The sequence below is a fragment of the Corythoichthys intestinalis genome, chromosome 8, assembly GCF_030265065.1.
Source record: "Corythoichthys intestinalis isolate RoL2023-P3 chromosome 8, ASM3026506v1, whole genome shotgun sequence".
Classification (NCBI taxonomy): domain Eukaryota; kingdom Metazoa; phylum Chordata; class Actinopteri; order Syngnathiformes; family Syngnathidae; genus Corythoichthys; species Corythoichthys intestinalis.
The window spans coordinates 22,420,758-22,438,504 of record NC_080402.1 but is presented as its reverse complement, the minus strand read 5'-3'; the positions used below and the strand labels follow the sequence as shown (position 1 = coordinate 22,438,504).

Below are 17,747 nucleotides of genomic sequence, written 5' to 3'. Positions count from 1 at the left end.
GTGGGTCCAGCAGGATCTCAATTTGGCCTCCTGGCGTGCCTGTTTGTTGAACTCTTTCAAGGTTGGCAGATGTTGGAGGAACCATGGAAAGCATTTTTAAAACTCTTAGGAATTGTCTTTTTCCTCTTCTTGTGCGGTCTTTTGCCATGGATAGACAACATCGCTCACATTTTTGGCTTTCTTAGTGGAATGCTGCTCTCCTTCGCCTTTCTGCCCTACGTCACCTTTGGAACTTTTGACAAGTACCGTAAACGCGTCCTCATCGTCGTATCGCTGTTGGCATACGTCGGCCTGTTCTCTTCGCTCATTGTTTGGTTTTATATTTACCCCATTAACTGGCACTGGCTGGAGCATTTCACCTGCCTACCCTTCACGAGCAAGTTCTGTGAAAAGTATGACATTGATCATGACATTAACCACGTTGTGCACTAGTCTTTAGCTTTCTAATGGCCTTGAGACCAAGTTACCCGCTGATAATCCAGGTCTTCTAAGTGTCCTTCAAGACTGGCAATCATGACTCTTGTTGTGGTTGGTTACCCTGATGACGCACCTACTTCCATAAAACCTTTCATATTACCAGCATTTACTGGTGGGCCAACGGATCTTTAGACCCTGAGGATAGGAAAAATACTCAGGACCTTAAATGCAAAAAGATGGATTAAACCAAAGATGCTTCACCGGTTTTGTTCAGCACTTCAAAAGGCACACTAGAGAGACGTCTGGTCCGTTTGAAATGGAGACCACCGGGATCAAGTTGATGAAGCGGATGCCTCACTTAACAGGTGGCATCAGGCCAAACACTATGGACAAGTATGTTGTTTCAATATGACTTTGTATGTATTTTGGGCTAACATTTTTAGGTCAACAAAGGAACATGCAGTGACAGCGCTGCACTGAGGGAAACATGTTGGACCACCTGTTGCCTTAAATTTGCTGCCATTTTACCCGACGCTAGTTCGTCACGCAGGTTTATCATCGGTGATCAATCAAGTTTCAAGGTACCTAAATAGGATATTAAAATTTGTGAGCACAGCCATTGGCAAAGCCGTGCTGTGAGCAGTTGTGACAAAGGATTAGCCAGTTAAGTGAGTTATGAGATTTATCAGTTGACTCTCAGGTCATCTGACGTCACGATAAACATTAGTATACACTTGTAATAACTTATTGTCTATCTTTTATATATGTACATATGTTTGTACACATTTGAACTTCTTTTAGCATTTTTTAAATGTCCTATTTGTTTTATGCCCCAAGACTGCTCTTTGCGTATTAACTTGTAAAACAATCAGTTTGGCCTATTTTAAGGAATTCCCTGCACTGTGCCCCTTTTTTTTTTTTTTTTTTTTTTTGGTAACTTGAAGCTTGTGTGAAAGTTTGAAACCTGAAAACATCCTGCCTTCACAGCAGCTGAAAACAAGTGTATTTACACTGGGACCAAATTCTTTTAGGAACACAGAAAGGCAACCTGAATATTGATTTGTTGTTAAAGCTCAACTTTCCGTTTTAACTTATGCAAAAATCAATCTTCGTTAAAAATAAACGACACTCTACTTTAAATGTATGTCAGCTTACTGTTATTTGGTGTTTTTAAGTTGGTACTATCTCATACACGGCAACGTTTGTTGAAAAAGGGAACAACAACAAGCTCGAAAATATATCCTTTATTATCATGAGAGCAAAACATGACAACTGCATTTAAAACACATTTGTCTTGATTCAAGACTTCAGCAGGCACGAGTGATTCATATATTTAACGGAGAAGGCAAGATGTCAAAAGTGTTGATTAGAAAATGAAGTTACATTAAGCGATGGAGTTCATGTCGACTAATGTGCTTTTTTTTTTTTTTTTTTTTTTTTTAATGACCGTGTTTGCCAGCACCATTTTGAGTTTAGTGACCACAGACTATATGGACAGAAGTAAGTTTGTCAACAGTAAAAGACTGATAATGTCCAGCATTTATCAAACCATATAAAAACAATAAATCCTTTGTTTAAGCAGGTGAGGCAACTGAGAACAGTTTCTGATTTAAGCCAACCAAGAGGCAATATCTGGATTGGGTGTCTTGCCCAAGGACGCTTTGATAGCTACAGCTGAGATTCAAACCGCTGACCAGCCTCCTTGAACATCGCAAAAACACAGTATGAAGCCTTTTACAGTGTTGCCAATTAGCATTAAACTAGCTTTTTGGGTTGTTTTTTTCATTGTAATTACATTGATGTCCAATGTTCATTCCTCTTTGAAGGCAGTGTGATCAATTCCATCGCTTTGTCACTCAACCTGACGTCAGCTCAAAGTGTCCCTTTTCCAACCAGGGGCCTGCCACTGGCATGCATCCTGAGAAAAACCAAGTCAAGTCCTTCTTTTCTCAATATCCACTATTACGACGCATATAGGCGTGACCCCTGACTGGGTAGAACATTTCGATAAAGGTGAGCGGCCCCACGGTGATCTCACTGGGGCCTTGCACTTTGAAGCCGGACTTCTGATAGAAGGGAACCAGGAAGTCTTCACACATGAGAACAGCTCGCCGGACGTACGGCAAACAGCGGAGATACTGCAGGTAGCGCCACATTAGGATGGAACCTTTGCCCTGTTGCCGGAATGTGCGATGCACAGCCAAGACGTGGATGTGGACCGTCATGCCATGAGGCTTGTGGAGAGTCAGGGCGTCCTGGTAGACGACCACAAATCAGTTAGGATTGGAATGAACATGAAATGGTTCATGAGAAGTGTCAGAAAATAGCAAATCCAAGCTACCAGTTTTTAAAGCAACACTAAGGTAACTTCAACCTTTATAAAATATTTTCTTAACATTTGTGATCATTTGTCTACTGACAACTAGTTGAATGACACTTTGATATCTTGAAGGGATATGTATCGCTTTTTTCACCAGCACGAATTAACTTTGAGGAGGGTAGCAGGAACACTTCAACACAAAAAACCTACAAATGTGCTGACTGCTTTACGTCATATGTCACTTCCTCCTTTCCTGAATTCATTATAAAGACAGAAGTCGATGCGAACACTTTCGTCAGCGCTGACGAGTTCGGGTGAGGTGGGGGGGGGTTATCTACACTAACCCACACGGTTGCTAACCTTCATATGCTATTGTTTAACCACAACTACCGTATTGGCCCGAATATAAGACGGTGTTTTTTGCATTGAAATAAGACTGAAAAAGTGGGGGTCGTCTTATATTCGCGGTCTACACGTTATACATATTCACGAGGCTAGAAGGTGCCAGATATCATTGAAGCAATGTTCTGTCATGACAGATCTCAGCTACTCTCAAGTTTAACCAGTTTGCATTGTTTTTATTGCAATGCTTTTCCTTATTCAGATTTGTTTCAAGACTACAGTTACAGTTAGACTTCACTTTGGTGGTTAATGCAGTTATTGCAATTTTGTTGTTTTATCTCAATAGATTGGTTTATTTACATTTCAAAAACAAGAAGCCATTCATTTACGAATGTGATTGCACTTCAGTTTACATATTTAAATGTTCAAATATTAAGATTTGAATGAGGAAAAATAATGTGCTTTTTCTCTCAAATATATTGTTATCATCATTTGTTTCAGATGTACTGTAATTATTTTCTGTATAAAAATTTATTTGTTGTTCCAAAAGTCTTTTTTCAAACTTGAGTCTTGAAAAATGGGGTTGTCTTATAATCAGGGCCGTCTTATATTCGGGCCAATACGGTAGATTCATTACCTTGTTACTATTCATCCTTCACGCAGCCGCTGGAAACAAAGGTTTAATCCATCTGCAGGTGACCGGGAGATTAATTTTTGATTAATTGATGATTTTACGACACTGCGCGGGTGTGCGCTGATCATCATGGGAAACGCAGCGCTGGTCCTCACGGGAAACGCAACCTTCCTTAAGGCAAAGCACTTGTTTGTCCACCAGCGTCGCTAAAATCAACCATAACTAAAATGTCCCAAGTGTTGCTTTAAATACGCTGGTTTTATGAAAATTTTAAAATATTGACATGAAACGATATATGAATGAAGCGGAAATGACTGCAATGTCTATTCAACACTTATGTTATTGCAAATAATGTGGCTATAGTAAAAGTAGTAACAACCTTGTAAGTGGGTGAACTGTGGCGAAGAAACTTTGGAATCGGCAAGCCAATTCCAGTTTTAATCAATATGAAAATCAAAATGGAATTGGTCTTCTTGTTTTCCAAATTCTTCCCCAGTGTTATTCTTTAATCTCCACTTTTTCTGAAAACCGTGAAATATTCCCTAATTTAATACTTTTTAACAAAATCAACAAAACTGAATTCGGAAATTGAACTGAATTAAGAACTTTTCTAAGCTATTCTTATTTATTTAGATGCACACATTGGACGTGTAAACATTGGGACAGGTGTCGTACCATGGTAAGTCTCTCACCGTCCCACAGTGAGCCGATAATGAAAGCCACCAGCCGTCCCTCCTCGAACCAGCCCAGTGACAGCTCGGGACACAGTGTGAGGAAGTGACGCACCTCGTCCAGCAGGAGTGGACACTCGCCAGACACTGAGATGAATGCTGTGTGAATACGTGAAAAATTTAATATGTCAACTTGTTGTTTCACAACTCTACACAACACACTGAAAAATGGAAGAAAGCTCAACGTGTTGGGGTCAATAAGGTCAGCAGGTGCCTGCAGCTGACTTTGGGTTAGAGGCCCTAGTCAGGTTGCCAGCCAATCACCACATATATATGGCGGAAAACAGACAAGGCTGAAAAAGCAGTTTCTGCTCTTGCACGCCTTAAAATAAACTGCTGTATTTTAAGCCAAAAGAACTGTTGTGTTTGATAGAACAATATTGTCTATATGCTGCCATAGCAGTTTCATGGCGCATTAAGACTCCGAAGTATTTTTAATTTGTCTGTTTTACCCTGGGGACCCCGATTTACAGACACCGCGCTTTTGTTTAAATGCAACCATAAAAAGGTAATTATTATTCGAAATGTCATTTTTAGAATCATTAATGTCTAATATTGTTTTGTTTTTTTTTTCATTAAAAAAACGACTTAATAAAATTATTCACTCGCATCTTTTAAACTTAAACAAATTACATCACAATGAAAAAGTAGTGTCTGTAAATAAGTCACGGTTATCTACCTCATGACTATCGCTTAATTGTATTTTTTTTTTTTTTTTTTTACTGTCGCATTTTCCTCAATATTTTAGATAATCGATCCAAACAAAAGTTGAAAAAAAAAAAAACATTTTAAAGAGTATGTATTTGAAAAAAAATCTCGACCAGTCCTTGATGTATGCGATTTCTGCATTGCAACCCTTGTTATATTGCGGTGTTTCACCCATAAAATCCCCAAAAAGTTCGGCTGTGGCCATTCACAACTGTGTCTTAACACTCTGTGAGACATGCTACACTTTTTGGATCGAAACAAGGTAAGTACACGATATCTTGTTAAAATCATGGTGTCTTTAATTATGCTCCCTAATGCTCTCACCTTGAGTTAGGGTTTAGGGATTTTTTTTTTCTTCCCCCAGAAAATTTGAGATTTTAAGCTTTCCAATGATGTATCACACATGCATATAGGACAATTTAGAAATTTGGCCAAATTTGGGGTCTCATAGAGGAACTTAGTCACCTGAGTGTTTTCCGCCATATAAAAACATTCACATACGAGTCTTTCATGAACCTCGGAAGAACGATTTTTAAAATGTGTGAGGAAAAATTTTAGGAAACCACCACAAGTAACTCAAATTGGGACTTTGGGAAAATCTAAACAAGAAGAATGCAGTAGTTTGAAAATTCATTCTAACTTGTATATTAAGTTGCTGAAGAGTTCAAGATCACCATTGTCATATTTTGCACTTAATAATGCGACACATTTTGAATTACAGGAGTCCAGTACTGCCAAGCTATCATAATGTGTGCAGAATATGGCCTAGCATTGCTAGCCCTACTGTGACATTGTCCCAAATATGCTGACTTTTGAATTTTGTGCCGATAAGCCTTTGGATTGTACTTTTCCTCTTTGGCCTAAAGCAGGCATGTCCAAAGTGCGGCCCGGGGGCCACATGGGGCCCGTGGTCAAATTTCATCCGGCCCCCAGCCTGTGTCATTAAATCAATAATGTGTGGCCCGTACACAGACCTAATAAATTGGTCTGAGTGACTGCTACCAGCATATGAAGTAGCTTACACACTAAATGCTGCTCCTCATTTACCCACTAAAAGGCAGCAGCACTCTAAGCAACATTACCCCACGTGACTCTACTCCCAATTTTCTAAAATGGCGACAATCAACCAAAAAAAAAAAAGTTGACTGTGACGGCCGACACTTCAGGGATAGGTGGAAATTGGACTATTTCTTCACTAAAATACGCAAAAACTGTCTGCCTCATTTGCAAAGACACAGTCACTGTTTTTAAAGAGTTCGATGTGAGGCGATATTACTAAACAAGACAAGCTGACATGTACGACAAGATTACAGGGAAGATACATAGCGAGAAATTGAAGCAACTTAAATCTAGTTTAATTTTACAGCAGCAGTATTTCGCAAGAGCTCGAGAGATGAAAGAGAATGCCACAAAGGCGAGTTGCAAGATTTTGTGGAAATTATTATTTAAAAAATAATAATAATAATAATAAAGCAAATGTGACACAGAATGGCTTGCTAAAATTTGCATGACTACATTGTTCTACGTAAAGGATGTCAGCCAAGGTCGGCCCCCCACATTTTTACCACACCGATTCTGGCCCCCTATGCAAAAGGTTTGGACACCCCTGGCCTAAAGGATCAGTTTTTCCTGATTTTGAAAACAAATTGGACTTTTTAGACAATAGCACACTTTTCCATTTTGTGTATGTCCATCAAAAATGAGCTGGCAGTGTTTCTGGGTGTGTAATATAAATACACATACATATCTTTCGCTTCACAAAATAAGAGTTATATCTTGCATTTTCTGTTGTACCAATTGACTTTCTCAACTGACAATGGTCCTCAAAAGAGTTTTGGAGCTCACATGGCTAAATTCTTTCCACAATGATGTTGATTAGTGCAGCACTGTCGGAGGGAAAGAAATTCAAGGAATTTAAATTTGGGTTTTCGTCCTTGCTACTTGGATAAAGAGATTTCTCAATTTTTTTTTTTTTTTTTGGTAAATGCTGTTTTTATACTAAAGACATCCAAACTGTGGCCTGTGGGGCAACTGTAACCTGCTCCCCAGTTTTTATTGGCCCTCATAAAATTATGAAAATCCACTGGATGTGCCCCGCACAAGAAGCTTATATTTACCCAACATTCTGTTGCACTTTTCAGCTTTAACACTAGATGCTGTTAGCAGTGTTAATAACGCCGTTAAAGTAGACATTTATTTTTTTTCACATCTTTGCAACGCCGTTACCATTACTGAGGATGTGAAGGGGCGCGTTACTACAATTTGAATGATGTTGTTTTTTTTTTTTTTTTTTTTACATACAGTTCGTGCAGTCCAGGTGGGTGCAATTCATTGAAGCCTAGTGTTAAAAAGAGTTCGTGAAGCCGCAGAAGAAGATCGCCAGGTGAAGGCAATAGGACTTGCAGCTCAGGGCAGATGGACACAATGGGAACAAGCCCAGGAGCGATCACTGTCCTGGAGGGATCTGTGGAACACTGACCAAGGAAAATGGACTTTTCTGTTGCGGTCGGTGGCAGATCTGTTACCCACCTTGAGCAATTTGAAAACCTGGGGCCTGGAGAGTAATCCATCTTGCAATCAGTGTGGTGCAATGTCCTGCACACTGAACCATATTCTAACTGGGTGCCCGAAGGGACTGGCAGAGGGGCGCTACAGGTGGAGGCATGACAAGGTCCTCACTGAAATCGCAAATTGGGTCGAACAACAGCGAATCAAAGCTAACAACAAGCAGACGCAACAGCCTAAAACTATAGATTTCGTGAGAGAATGAGGCAAGGCCCCCCAAGACCAACATAGCAACTAAAAGCTTCCTGTGCATCTTGCAGCGTGCTTCTGACTGGGAGATGAGAGTGGACCTGAAGAAGAAGCTTGTTTTCCCGCAGGATGTGGTAGCGACCTCTCTCCGGCCAGACATGGTCCTGTTGTCCAGAAGCACAAAAACCATGATAGTGGCTGAGCTCACAGTGCCTTGGGAAGAGCGGCTGGACACGTCTCATCACCTGAAGAAAGCTAAATACCAAGATCTGATAGCCGAAGCAGCTTTAAAAGGCTGGCACACAGAAAATCTTCCCCATGGAAGTCGGCTGTCGAGGGTTTCCAGCAAAGTCCATTCGTTACTTCAGAGAATGGGGTTGGATGCAAAGCAACTGAAGAAAGCAAGTGGAGACATTGCAGCAGCAGCTGAGTCCAGTTCAAGATGGCTGTGGCTTTGGAGAGCCCACACCTGGAACCCTTCCGCAGGTGAAGCCTAAATAGTCTTTGCTGCCCCACTCAGGCGAGGTGTTCAGGTTAAGGGGCGAAACACCTTAGATGCTGAGACGCCTGCTCATGATGCGGAAGTGTTCAAGAGGAATGGAAGCTAATAACAATTACCACCACAGACAGCAATCCTTGTTGCCATTTTCAGTGTAGTTCCAGCAGTTTGTGCTTGAAGCTTGTGGCAAAGCATCTTCAATGTTTATTTCACCTGTTTTCCTGCCGAGTCTGCATTATCATCACCAAGTTGGCGCTGTCCTTGTAGATGCTACAATGTTTTTTAATTATGACCAAAAATAGTCACTTGCCCTAAACTTTTGATGAACGTCATATCCAAGAACCTTTAATCAAAACAACTAGATCAAAGACGATGTCATGTGCCTAGCCTTTCTCCACTAATTGTCAGCATATTCCTTCCATTACACTAATGTGGCACAAAGACCGTGTGCTCCTTAATGTCACAAAGAACAATGTGTCACAAAACATGTCACAAAGAACAAATGTGAACAAAGACATGACAGTTACCAGCTGTGCATTTAAGGCATGGCCTCGGAGCATTCAGTGTCAGTTCGTCAGCGACTCAGCACAATCCTGCATGTCGGCTGCCCATGAGCGCTTCACCCGCTATGCCTATTCTGCTCTTCCCGACAACACCATTTCTCCGATTCCTGATTGTTTTCCTTTTCCTGCCAACATCAATAAAATCCTGTGTTTGCGATACACAAATGCTTCCTCCGTCTCGCAACTGACAGTTAGACGAGGCAGGAGATTCAGAGCCTCATCTGCATATTGAAAAATCTTTTTGGCGGAAAACACAGACAAGGTTGAAAAAGCAGTTTCTGCTCTTGCACCCCTCTTTAAAATAAACTGCTGTATTTTAAGCCAAAAGACCAGTTGTGTTTGATAGAACAATGTCTACTAGTATATGCTGCCATAGCAGCTTCAGGGCGCATTAAGCCCCCGAACTATTTTTTAAAAATTTGTTCGTTTTACCCTGGAGACCCCCGTTTACAGACACCGCAGAACTGCTTTTGTTTCAACCCAGCCATAAAAAGAAGCCAAGTAATTATATTTATTATTCGAAATTTCTATCATTTTTAGCTTAGAATCATTAATTGATGTCTGATATTAAAAAAAAAAAAAAAAAACGACTTTTATAATATTTTATGTGAAAGATGTTATAGAATGTATAATTTAGTAACGTCTAGAACATGAAAAGTAACGTCACTTACTTTGGTGAGTAACTCATGACTTTTACAATGAGGTAACTGATTTACTAACTCGATTACTTTTTGTAACTAATTACTTTTTTAAAGTAAGATTAACAACACTGGCTGTTAGTTACTTAAACAGTGCCTCTCCATTAGCTTAGGGGTCAAAACCTGACAACATGTTGAAGTCAGTGTATCACTGAATATGATCAATTGAGCTATCTTTGTAGTGATTTTCTTTTTTTGTTGTTGCTGGACATGTCATATGTATTTTATCTTGTAGTATTCATATACATCATTTTGTTGCTTGCTGCCCTTAACTCATCCACTATGACAGGCTTAAAAGTCTTAAAATCCATTCCAACTGAGAAGGCTGGCATTAAGTAATCATGTTTCACTGCCAATGATGGCAATAGATGTCCAATCCAATTTGACGGTGGGCTGACAGTGGCATCCAATGAGTTGATACTTAACATTTTTTAAGTATTAAGTATTTTAACACATCAAGTAATTCAAGTTTGCTCTGTGATTTTTCTTAAAGCGGTCCTTGGAGAAAAAAAGTTAGGACACCATTTTTTAAATACCCAAATGCAGAGGTGGGTAGTAATGAGTTACATTTATCTTGTTACATTTGAGTTTTGGAGAAAAATGTACTTCTAAGAGTAGTTTTACTTGGGCTTACTTTTTCCTTTTACTTGAGTAAATTTGTGAAGAAATGCTACTCTTACTCCATTACTTTTGGCTACACTAGTCGTTACGTTTTTCCTCTTTATTGTACTTTATTTTACGTTTTTTTTTTTCTTGCCATAGATGATGCCAACAATGGCTCTACCAGTTTCACCAATGAGATTAAAACAATAATCACATGACTCCTTTATACTTATCAGACTCAAGCTTGCCGTTCTTATATCACGCCGTCGTTTAATCACGTGGTGTCTTTAAAGCACCGCAAAAAATTAAATACTTGACATAGAGCGCTGCCGTCAACATGACTCGAAAGCGCGGAATGCAACCTCTCTCCCAGTTTTGATTTGGCACCGAGTGACCACGGAAAACCGGAGATTTGATCCCTGTAATTTTATCATAGGAAATATGTTTTCTCCACTAGAGGGCACTCATTCTTTTTGGAAAAATGATGCTTCATCTCTTTAATTTTTTTCTCTCGCCAGAATTCAATAATTAAAAATATATATATATTAGGGCTGTCAAATTTATCGCGTTAACGGGCGGTGATTAATTTTTTAAATTAATGATTAATTTTTTAAATTAATCAGGTTTAAATATGACGCATTTAACGCACATGCCCCGCTCAAACAGATTAAAATAACAGCACAGTGTCATATCCACTTGTTACTTGTGTTTTCTGGTGTTTTGTCACCCTCTGCCGGCGCTTGGGTGCGACTTTTTTATGGGTTTTAGCACCATGAGCATTGTGTAATTATTGACATAACAATGGCGAGCTACTAGTTTATTTTTTGTTAGAAAATTTTACAAATTTTATTAAAATGAAAACACTAAGAGGGGTTTTGAAATAAAATTTCTATAACTTGTACTAACATTTATCTTTTAAGAACTACAAGTCTTTCTATCCATGGATCGCTTGAACAGAATGTTAAGAATGTTAATGCCATCTTGTTGATTTATTGTTATAATAAACAAATACAGTACTTATGTACAATATGTTGAATGTATATATCCGTCTTGTGTCTTATCTTTCCATTCCAACAATAATTTACAGGAAAATATGGCATATTTTAGATGGTTTGAATTGCGATTAATTGTGATTAATTAATTTTTAAGCTGTGATTTACTCGATTAAAAATTTTAATCGTTTGACAGCCCTAATATATATTTGGCTTAATGTCGTTACATAATAGGTCATCGTACAGTATAATAATAACAGTTCAGATCGATAACTTCGTGCTTGAAAAAAATTGTTTAAAAAAAAAATCAAACATCGTAAGTTACTCACGTTACTCATTACTTGAGTATTTTCTTTACCAAATACATTTTTACTTGTACTTGAGTACATGTTTTGGATGACTACTTTTCCTTGAGTAATATTATTTTAAGGTAACGCTACTCTTATTTGAGTAAAATCTTTGGCTACTCTACCCTCCCCTGCCCAAATATTAGCCTTAATCCAGTGAACCTGTTAACCTTGTAGATTGTTCCAGCTTTAATTTTATATTTTTTCAAAATTCCAAGTCGCTTACGACCATTAAAAAAAATTTTTTTTTAAATGTGTTGCAACCATCAAATTTAGAATTAGAGAATAATGGAAAATGAAAGCAAGACATTGGTGCTCACCTTCTCTCTCGATCTCAAACACGCTGATGGCGTCCTCCGGGCTGAGGGAGCGGAACTCGCTTGCAGGAAGAGTGTGTCGACGTCCCCGCGCCACCGGAGAGCGTATGTGGAGCGGCTTCGGGAATGACATTGAGCTCACCGCTGACATGATTTCAAAATTTCTACCCCCCAAAAAATGAAAACAAATGACCAAAATCCAACTGGCAACAGAATACTAACTGCCTCTCTTTTTCTCTCTCCTGTTTCCTCCTTCGATGGTCGAAGTTGGGATCGTGCGTAAAGATTGAGCGCCGATTTTGCGCACCAGCAGCTTTTATAGCCTCGGCAGAGCGCACCTTCGACCGCGTGGTAATCTCCCTCTTGCCAGCTGGATAACCAAACCTTTCAACACGTGAGTGAGCTGAATCTGAACAATAATCATATTGAGACGGGGTCAGGTTGTTTTTGTGTATTATGACTTATCCAGGATAAGTTGGTGGCATGACGAGGATCAGTTCTCGTCATACCAACGACATGAGCAGTGCATGTGAACAACATGTGAAGGGACTTTAAGTTGGGGAGGGGCCGGCAGTTACCGATCATCTTTAATTGCCTGTGACGATGATAGACGTCCAATCTATATTGACTTGGAGGGGTGGCAGCGAATAATCATGAGAGTTGGTTTATTCAGATTGATATTTTGGATTACTCATGGTTTTTTAGTTTTTAAAAAAAATCTTATGTTTTTATTATTGTTTATTTCTTGTTGTATATTATTTATTTATATGCAGGGGTGCACATAATTTTTTTGCCCAGGTTCTCAGAGGAGGACCTGGAGATGTGACTTGGTCCTCATTGAGCTTGCAGCCGACCCGCCTGATGCGATAAATTTATGACAAGCTTTACTTAGAGCCAATTAACTTTAATTAATTATATTAACAATTAATGCTTGATTAACATCAACTGGCACAACAAAATTGCCATTACTTTGAAGTGAAATGTAAAGAAATAAGAAGCACCAATTCAAAATAACCACTTATGTGCACCCCTGATTATATACATATACAATGGGGTTAAATAAGTATTTAGTCAACAACTACTTGTGCAAGTTCTCCCACTTGAAAATGTTAGAGAGGCCTGTAATTGTCAACATGGGTAAACCTCAACCATGAGACACAGAATGTGGAAAGAAAAAACTGAAAATCACACTGTTTGAGTTTTAAAGAAGTCATTTGCAAATCATGGTGGAAAATAAGTATTTGGTCAATTCTAAAAGTTCATCTCAATACTTTGTTATGTACCCTTTGTTGGCAATAACAGAGACCAAACGTTTTCTTCACAAGCTTTTCACACACTTTTGTTTGTATTTCTGCCCATTCCTCAATGCAGATCTCCTCTAGAGCTGTGATGTTTTGGGGCTGTCGTCGGGCAACACGGACTTTCAACTCCCTCCACAGATTTTCTATGGGGCTGAGATCTGGAGACTGGCTAGGCCACTCCAGGATCTTGAAATGCTTCTTACGAAGCCACTCCTTTGTTGCCCTGGATGTGTGTTTGCGATCATTGTCATGCTGAAAGACCCAACCATGTCTCATCTTCAATGCTCTTGCTGTTGGAAATAGATTTTCACTCAAAATCTCTCGATACATGGCCCCATTCATTCTTTCCTTTACACAGATCAATCGTCCTGGTCCCTTTGCAGAAAAACAGCCCCAAAGCATGATGTTTCCACCTCCATGCTTCACAGTGGGTATGGAGTTCTTCGGATGCAATTCAGTATTCTTTGTCCTTCAAACACGAAAACCTGTGTTTCTACCAAAAGGTTCTATTTTGGTTTCATCTGACCATAACACATTCTCCCAGTCCTCTTCTGGATCATGCAAATGCTCTCTAGCGAACCGCAGACAGGCCTGGACATGTACTTTCTTCAGCAGGGGGACACGTCTGGCAGTGCAGGATTTGAGTCCCTGGCGGCGCATTGTGTTACTGATAGTAGCCTTTTTTACCGTGGTCCCAGCTCTCTGTAGGTCATTCACTAGGTCCCCCCGTGTGGTTCTGGGCGTTTTGCTCACAGTTCTTGTTATCATTTTGATGCCACGGGTTAAGATCTTACCTGGAGCCCCAGATCGAGGGAGATTATCAGTGGTCTTGTATGTCTTCCATTTTCTAATAATTGCTTCCACATTTGATTTCTTTACACCAAGCGTTTTACCTATTGCAGATTCAGTCTTCGCAGTTTGGAGTGTGACTGACTGAGATTGTGGACGGGTGTCTTTTATACCGATAGTGAGTTAAAACAGGTGTCATTAATACATGTAATGAGTGGAGCCTCGTTAGAAGAAGTTAGACCTCTTTGACAGCCAGAAATCTTGCTTGTTTGTAGGTGACCAAATACTTATTTTCCACTCCAGTTTGGAAATAAATTCTTTAAAAATCAAACAATGTGATTTTCTGTTTTTTTTCCACATTCTAGCTCTCAAGGTTGAGGTTTACCCATGTTGACAATTACAGGCCTCTCTAATCTTTTCAAGTAGAAGAACTTGCACAATTGGTGGTTGACTAAATACTTATTTGCCCCACAGTATACACACACATAGATAATGAATAAGCTACTGAAAAAACAATTCTTTAAATAGTAATAAGTGAAAAAGAAATGTAAAAATAACATATAAACAGGGGTGCACATAAGTGGTCCGCATGCACGCATGCGTACTGGACGTAGACAAATGCGCTGGCCCTCAACGGCTTCCATACGCTTTTGCGTACCGATGGCGGACCACTGTATTTGCGGCGGACACGAGAAAATAACTTCTCAAAATTTTGAAGAGGCAGGCCACACTGAGTAATTACTTTAGTGATGGGATGAAATGAGCCGAGGTTCCGAAGCTTGTGTCGAGTAATGGGAGGGGGGTTTCCACGAAGCTTGTAGCGAGGCGCGCTTCATTTCGGCAAAACCCGGAAATGATGACGTGGGAAGCCTCGCCGGCGGCCGGCACTGGGAGGCACAAAAGAATACCTACCCAAATTTATATAAACTGGCACTCACATTTCTCTGCACCCCAGCTTCATCTGTGCCTTGTGAAAGAATATTTTCTAAAGCTGGTGAAATATTTTCCCAAAAAAAAAGAAACTGTTTAAAGCCAGCCACTGTGGGAAAGCTATTATTTCTAAATAAAAATGAATAACAAATTACCCTTAGCACTTGTTGTATTTTATTCACATACTAAATTACTAACACAAGCACATTCATATCTTTGTCTTAAGCAAATAGCCATTGAATTCCTAACAATGTTGACCTCTTGGGCTTCTAGACCACTTGATGGCGCCATAGGGTAAATGAAGCACCATGAAGCTTTGCTACATGTGCAAACCAATTGGCTGCAAAGCTTCATTGCTTCATGAGGCTTCATTTGGCCATTACTAAATTACTTCCGTGTTCCCCCACCCCCGTCAAAAGACAGACAGACGACAGAGACGTCACCGGAGCTACCGAAAAAAAGGACTTTTGCTGAAAAGTGGCTACAGGAGGTACCATGGCTAGAAGCGAATGATGCTCGCACGGAAATGCGGTACAAAATGTGCCGTGAGAATCCCAATGTCGCCGATTAGAGCAACGCATTTTATGTAGGGTCAAAGAATTTCAGCCATCCAAACTTTGAAAAGCACGAAAAAAACAGAGAGCATGTGGCAATTAAGCAAACTATCGATGTCAAACAGGACCCCACTCGCCCTATGGACATGTGGCGGAGTAGGGCGGAATAAAGGTAATGAACAGCGACATGCACTGACAAACGTGTTTTTGCTCGCATTTTACAAAGCTAAACATGCACGTTCAATGAGGTCTTATGAGGAGGACATCCCACTTTTAAAAAGGCTTGGAGTTAATGTGGGAGCCGCATAATGCCCTTTATTTTGAATTGGTGCTTTTATGTTTATTTCTTTACATTTCACTTCAAAGTAATGGCAATTTTGTTGTGCCAGTTGATGTTAATCAAGCATTAACTGTTAATATAATTAATCAAAGTTAATTGACTCTAAGTAAAGCTTGTCATAAATTTATCGCATCAGGTGGGTCGGCTCTGAAGCTCAATGAGGACCAAGTCACATCTCCAGGTCCTCCTCTGAGAACCTGGGCAAAAAAATTATGTGCACCCCTGATTATATTATATTATATTATATTATATGATATGATATGATATGATATTAAGGGCTGTCAAAGTTATCGCGTTAACGGGCGGTAATTAATTTTTTTCATTAATCACGTTAAAATATTTGACGCAATTAACGCATATGCCCCGCTCAAACAGATTAAAATGACAGCAGTGTCATGTCCACTTGTTACTTGTGTTTTTTGTCTCCCTCTGCTGGCGCTTGGGTGCGACTGATTTTATGCACCATGAGCATTGTGTAATTCTTGACATCAACAATGGTGAGCTACTAGTTAATTTTTTTGATTGAAAATTTTACCAATTTTATTAAAACGAAAACATTAAGAGGGGTATTAACATAAAATTTCTATAATTTGTACTAAAATCTATCTTTTAAGAACTACGTCTTTCTATCCAGGGATTGCTTTGACAGAATATTAATGTTAATGCCATCTTGTTGATTTATTGTTATAATAAACAAATACAGGCAAGGCAAGGCAAGGCAAATTTATTTATATAGCACAATTCAACACAAGGCAATTCAAAGTGCTTTACATCACATGAAAACCATAAAAATCACATTTAAATCAACACAGCGTAAAAACCAAGACAAAAGATCGCATTTAATCACAGAATAAAAATAAATAAATGAAAATAAAACAAAAATAGAAATAAAGCAAAAACTACTACTAATAATAATCATTGAAATCAGCAATGGAGATAAGCACAAGAGGAATAGAAGGCAGGTAGATTGAAATATATAGACAGTTATGGATATGCAGTGCTAAACAAAAGCGTTTTTAGCCCTGATTTAAAGGAGCTAACGGTTTGAGCATACTTCAGACGTTCGGGTAACTTGTTCCAGAGGTGAGGAGCATAATAACTAAATGCTGCCTCACCCTGCTTGGTTCTTGTTCTTGGAACATGCAGAAGACCCGTTCCAGACGACCTTAGGGGTCTAGATGTCTCATAGGAATCTAACAAGTCAAGCATGTATTTTGGTCCAAGGCCATTAAGTGTTTTGTAGACGAGCAGTAGTATTTTATAGTCTATCCTTTGACTCACTGGAAGCCAGTGTAGCGATTTCAAAACCGGTGTAATGTGGTCCAGCTTCCTTGTATTTGTGAGGACTCTGGCTGCAGCATTCTGTACTAGCTGCAGCTTCCTGACTGATTTTTTATCAAGACCTGTAAATATACCGTTGCAGTAGTCCAATCTGCTGAAAACGAATGCATGCATAAGTTTTTCCATGTCTTGTTGAGTCAGAAGCCCCTTAATTCTGGTTATATTTTTTAGGTGGTAATAAGCGGATTTAGTGACGGACTTTAGATGGCTATCAAATTTTAGGTCTGAGTCAATAATTACGCCAAGGTTTCTGACTTGATTTGTAGCTGTAAGTGACATTGTGCTAAGTTGGCTGCTTATCTTTGACCTTTCCTTTTTTGGCCCAAAAATGATCACCTCTGTTTTCTCCACATTTAACAGGAGAAAATTCCGGCACATCCATTCATTGATTTGATGAATGCATTTACTCAGGGAGACTAAGGGACTATAATCATGTGGGGACACAGAAATGTACAGTTGTGTGTCATCTGCATAGGCGTGATAGGAGATGTCATACTGTTCCATTATCTGAGCTAACGGAAGCATATAGATGTTAAATAAGAGTGGTCCAAGAATTGACCCTTGAGG

General features: G+C 39.4%; 2 protein-coding genes across 9 annotated transcripts in view; one reads left to right on the top strand and one right to left on the bottom strand.

The window, feature by feature from the left end:
• Window positions 1-9,231, top strand: part of LOC130920009 (inactive rhomboid protein 2-like) — a 63,130-nt gene extending 53,899 nt beyond the window's left edge. The window contains exons 18-20 of one of the 8 annotated variants that reach the window (XR_009064073.1): window positions 1-998; window positions 1,877-1,917; window positions 2,000-4,993. Coding sequence is in view for 3 of the 8 variants with exons in the window: in XM_057842743.1 (XP_057698726.1) it covers window positions 1-432 (432 nt within the window). In the remaining 5 variants the exon portion in view is untranslated. Of the gene's footprint in view, window positions 5,050-7,455 lie in introns of those variants that run through there. The other 7 variants (XR_009064072.1, XR_009064070.1, XR_009064069.1 and 4 more) reach the window with 7 other exon arrangements.
• Window positions 1,647-12,232, bottom strand: aanat1 (arylalkylamine N-acetyltransferase 1). The gene is made up of 3 exons (XM_057842748.1): window positions 11,929-12,232; window positions 4,389-4,543; window positions 1,647-2,672 (listed from the first exon to the last, which is right to left on the bottom strand). The coding sequence occupies exons 1-3, from the start codon at window positions 12,074-12,076 to the stop codon at window positions 2,367-2,369; spliced, it is 609 nt and encodes a 202-aa protein (XP_057698731.1). The 5' UTR covers window positions 12,077-12,232; the 3' UTR covers window positions 1,647-2,366.
• Between the last annotated feature and the right edge of the window lie 5,515 nt (window positions 12,233-17,747).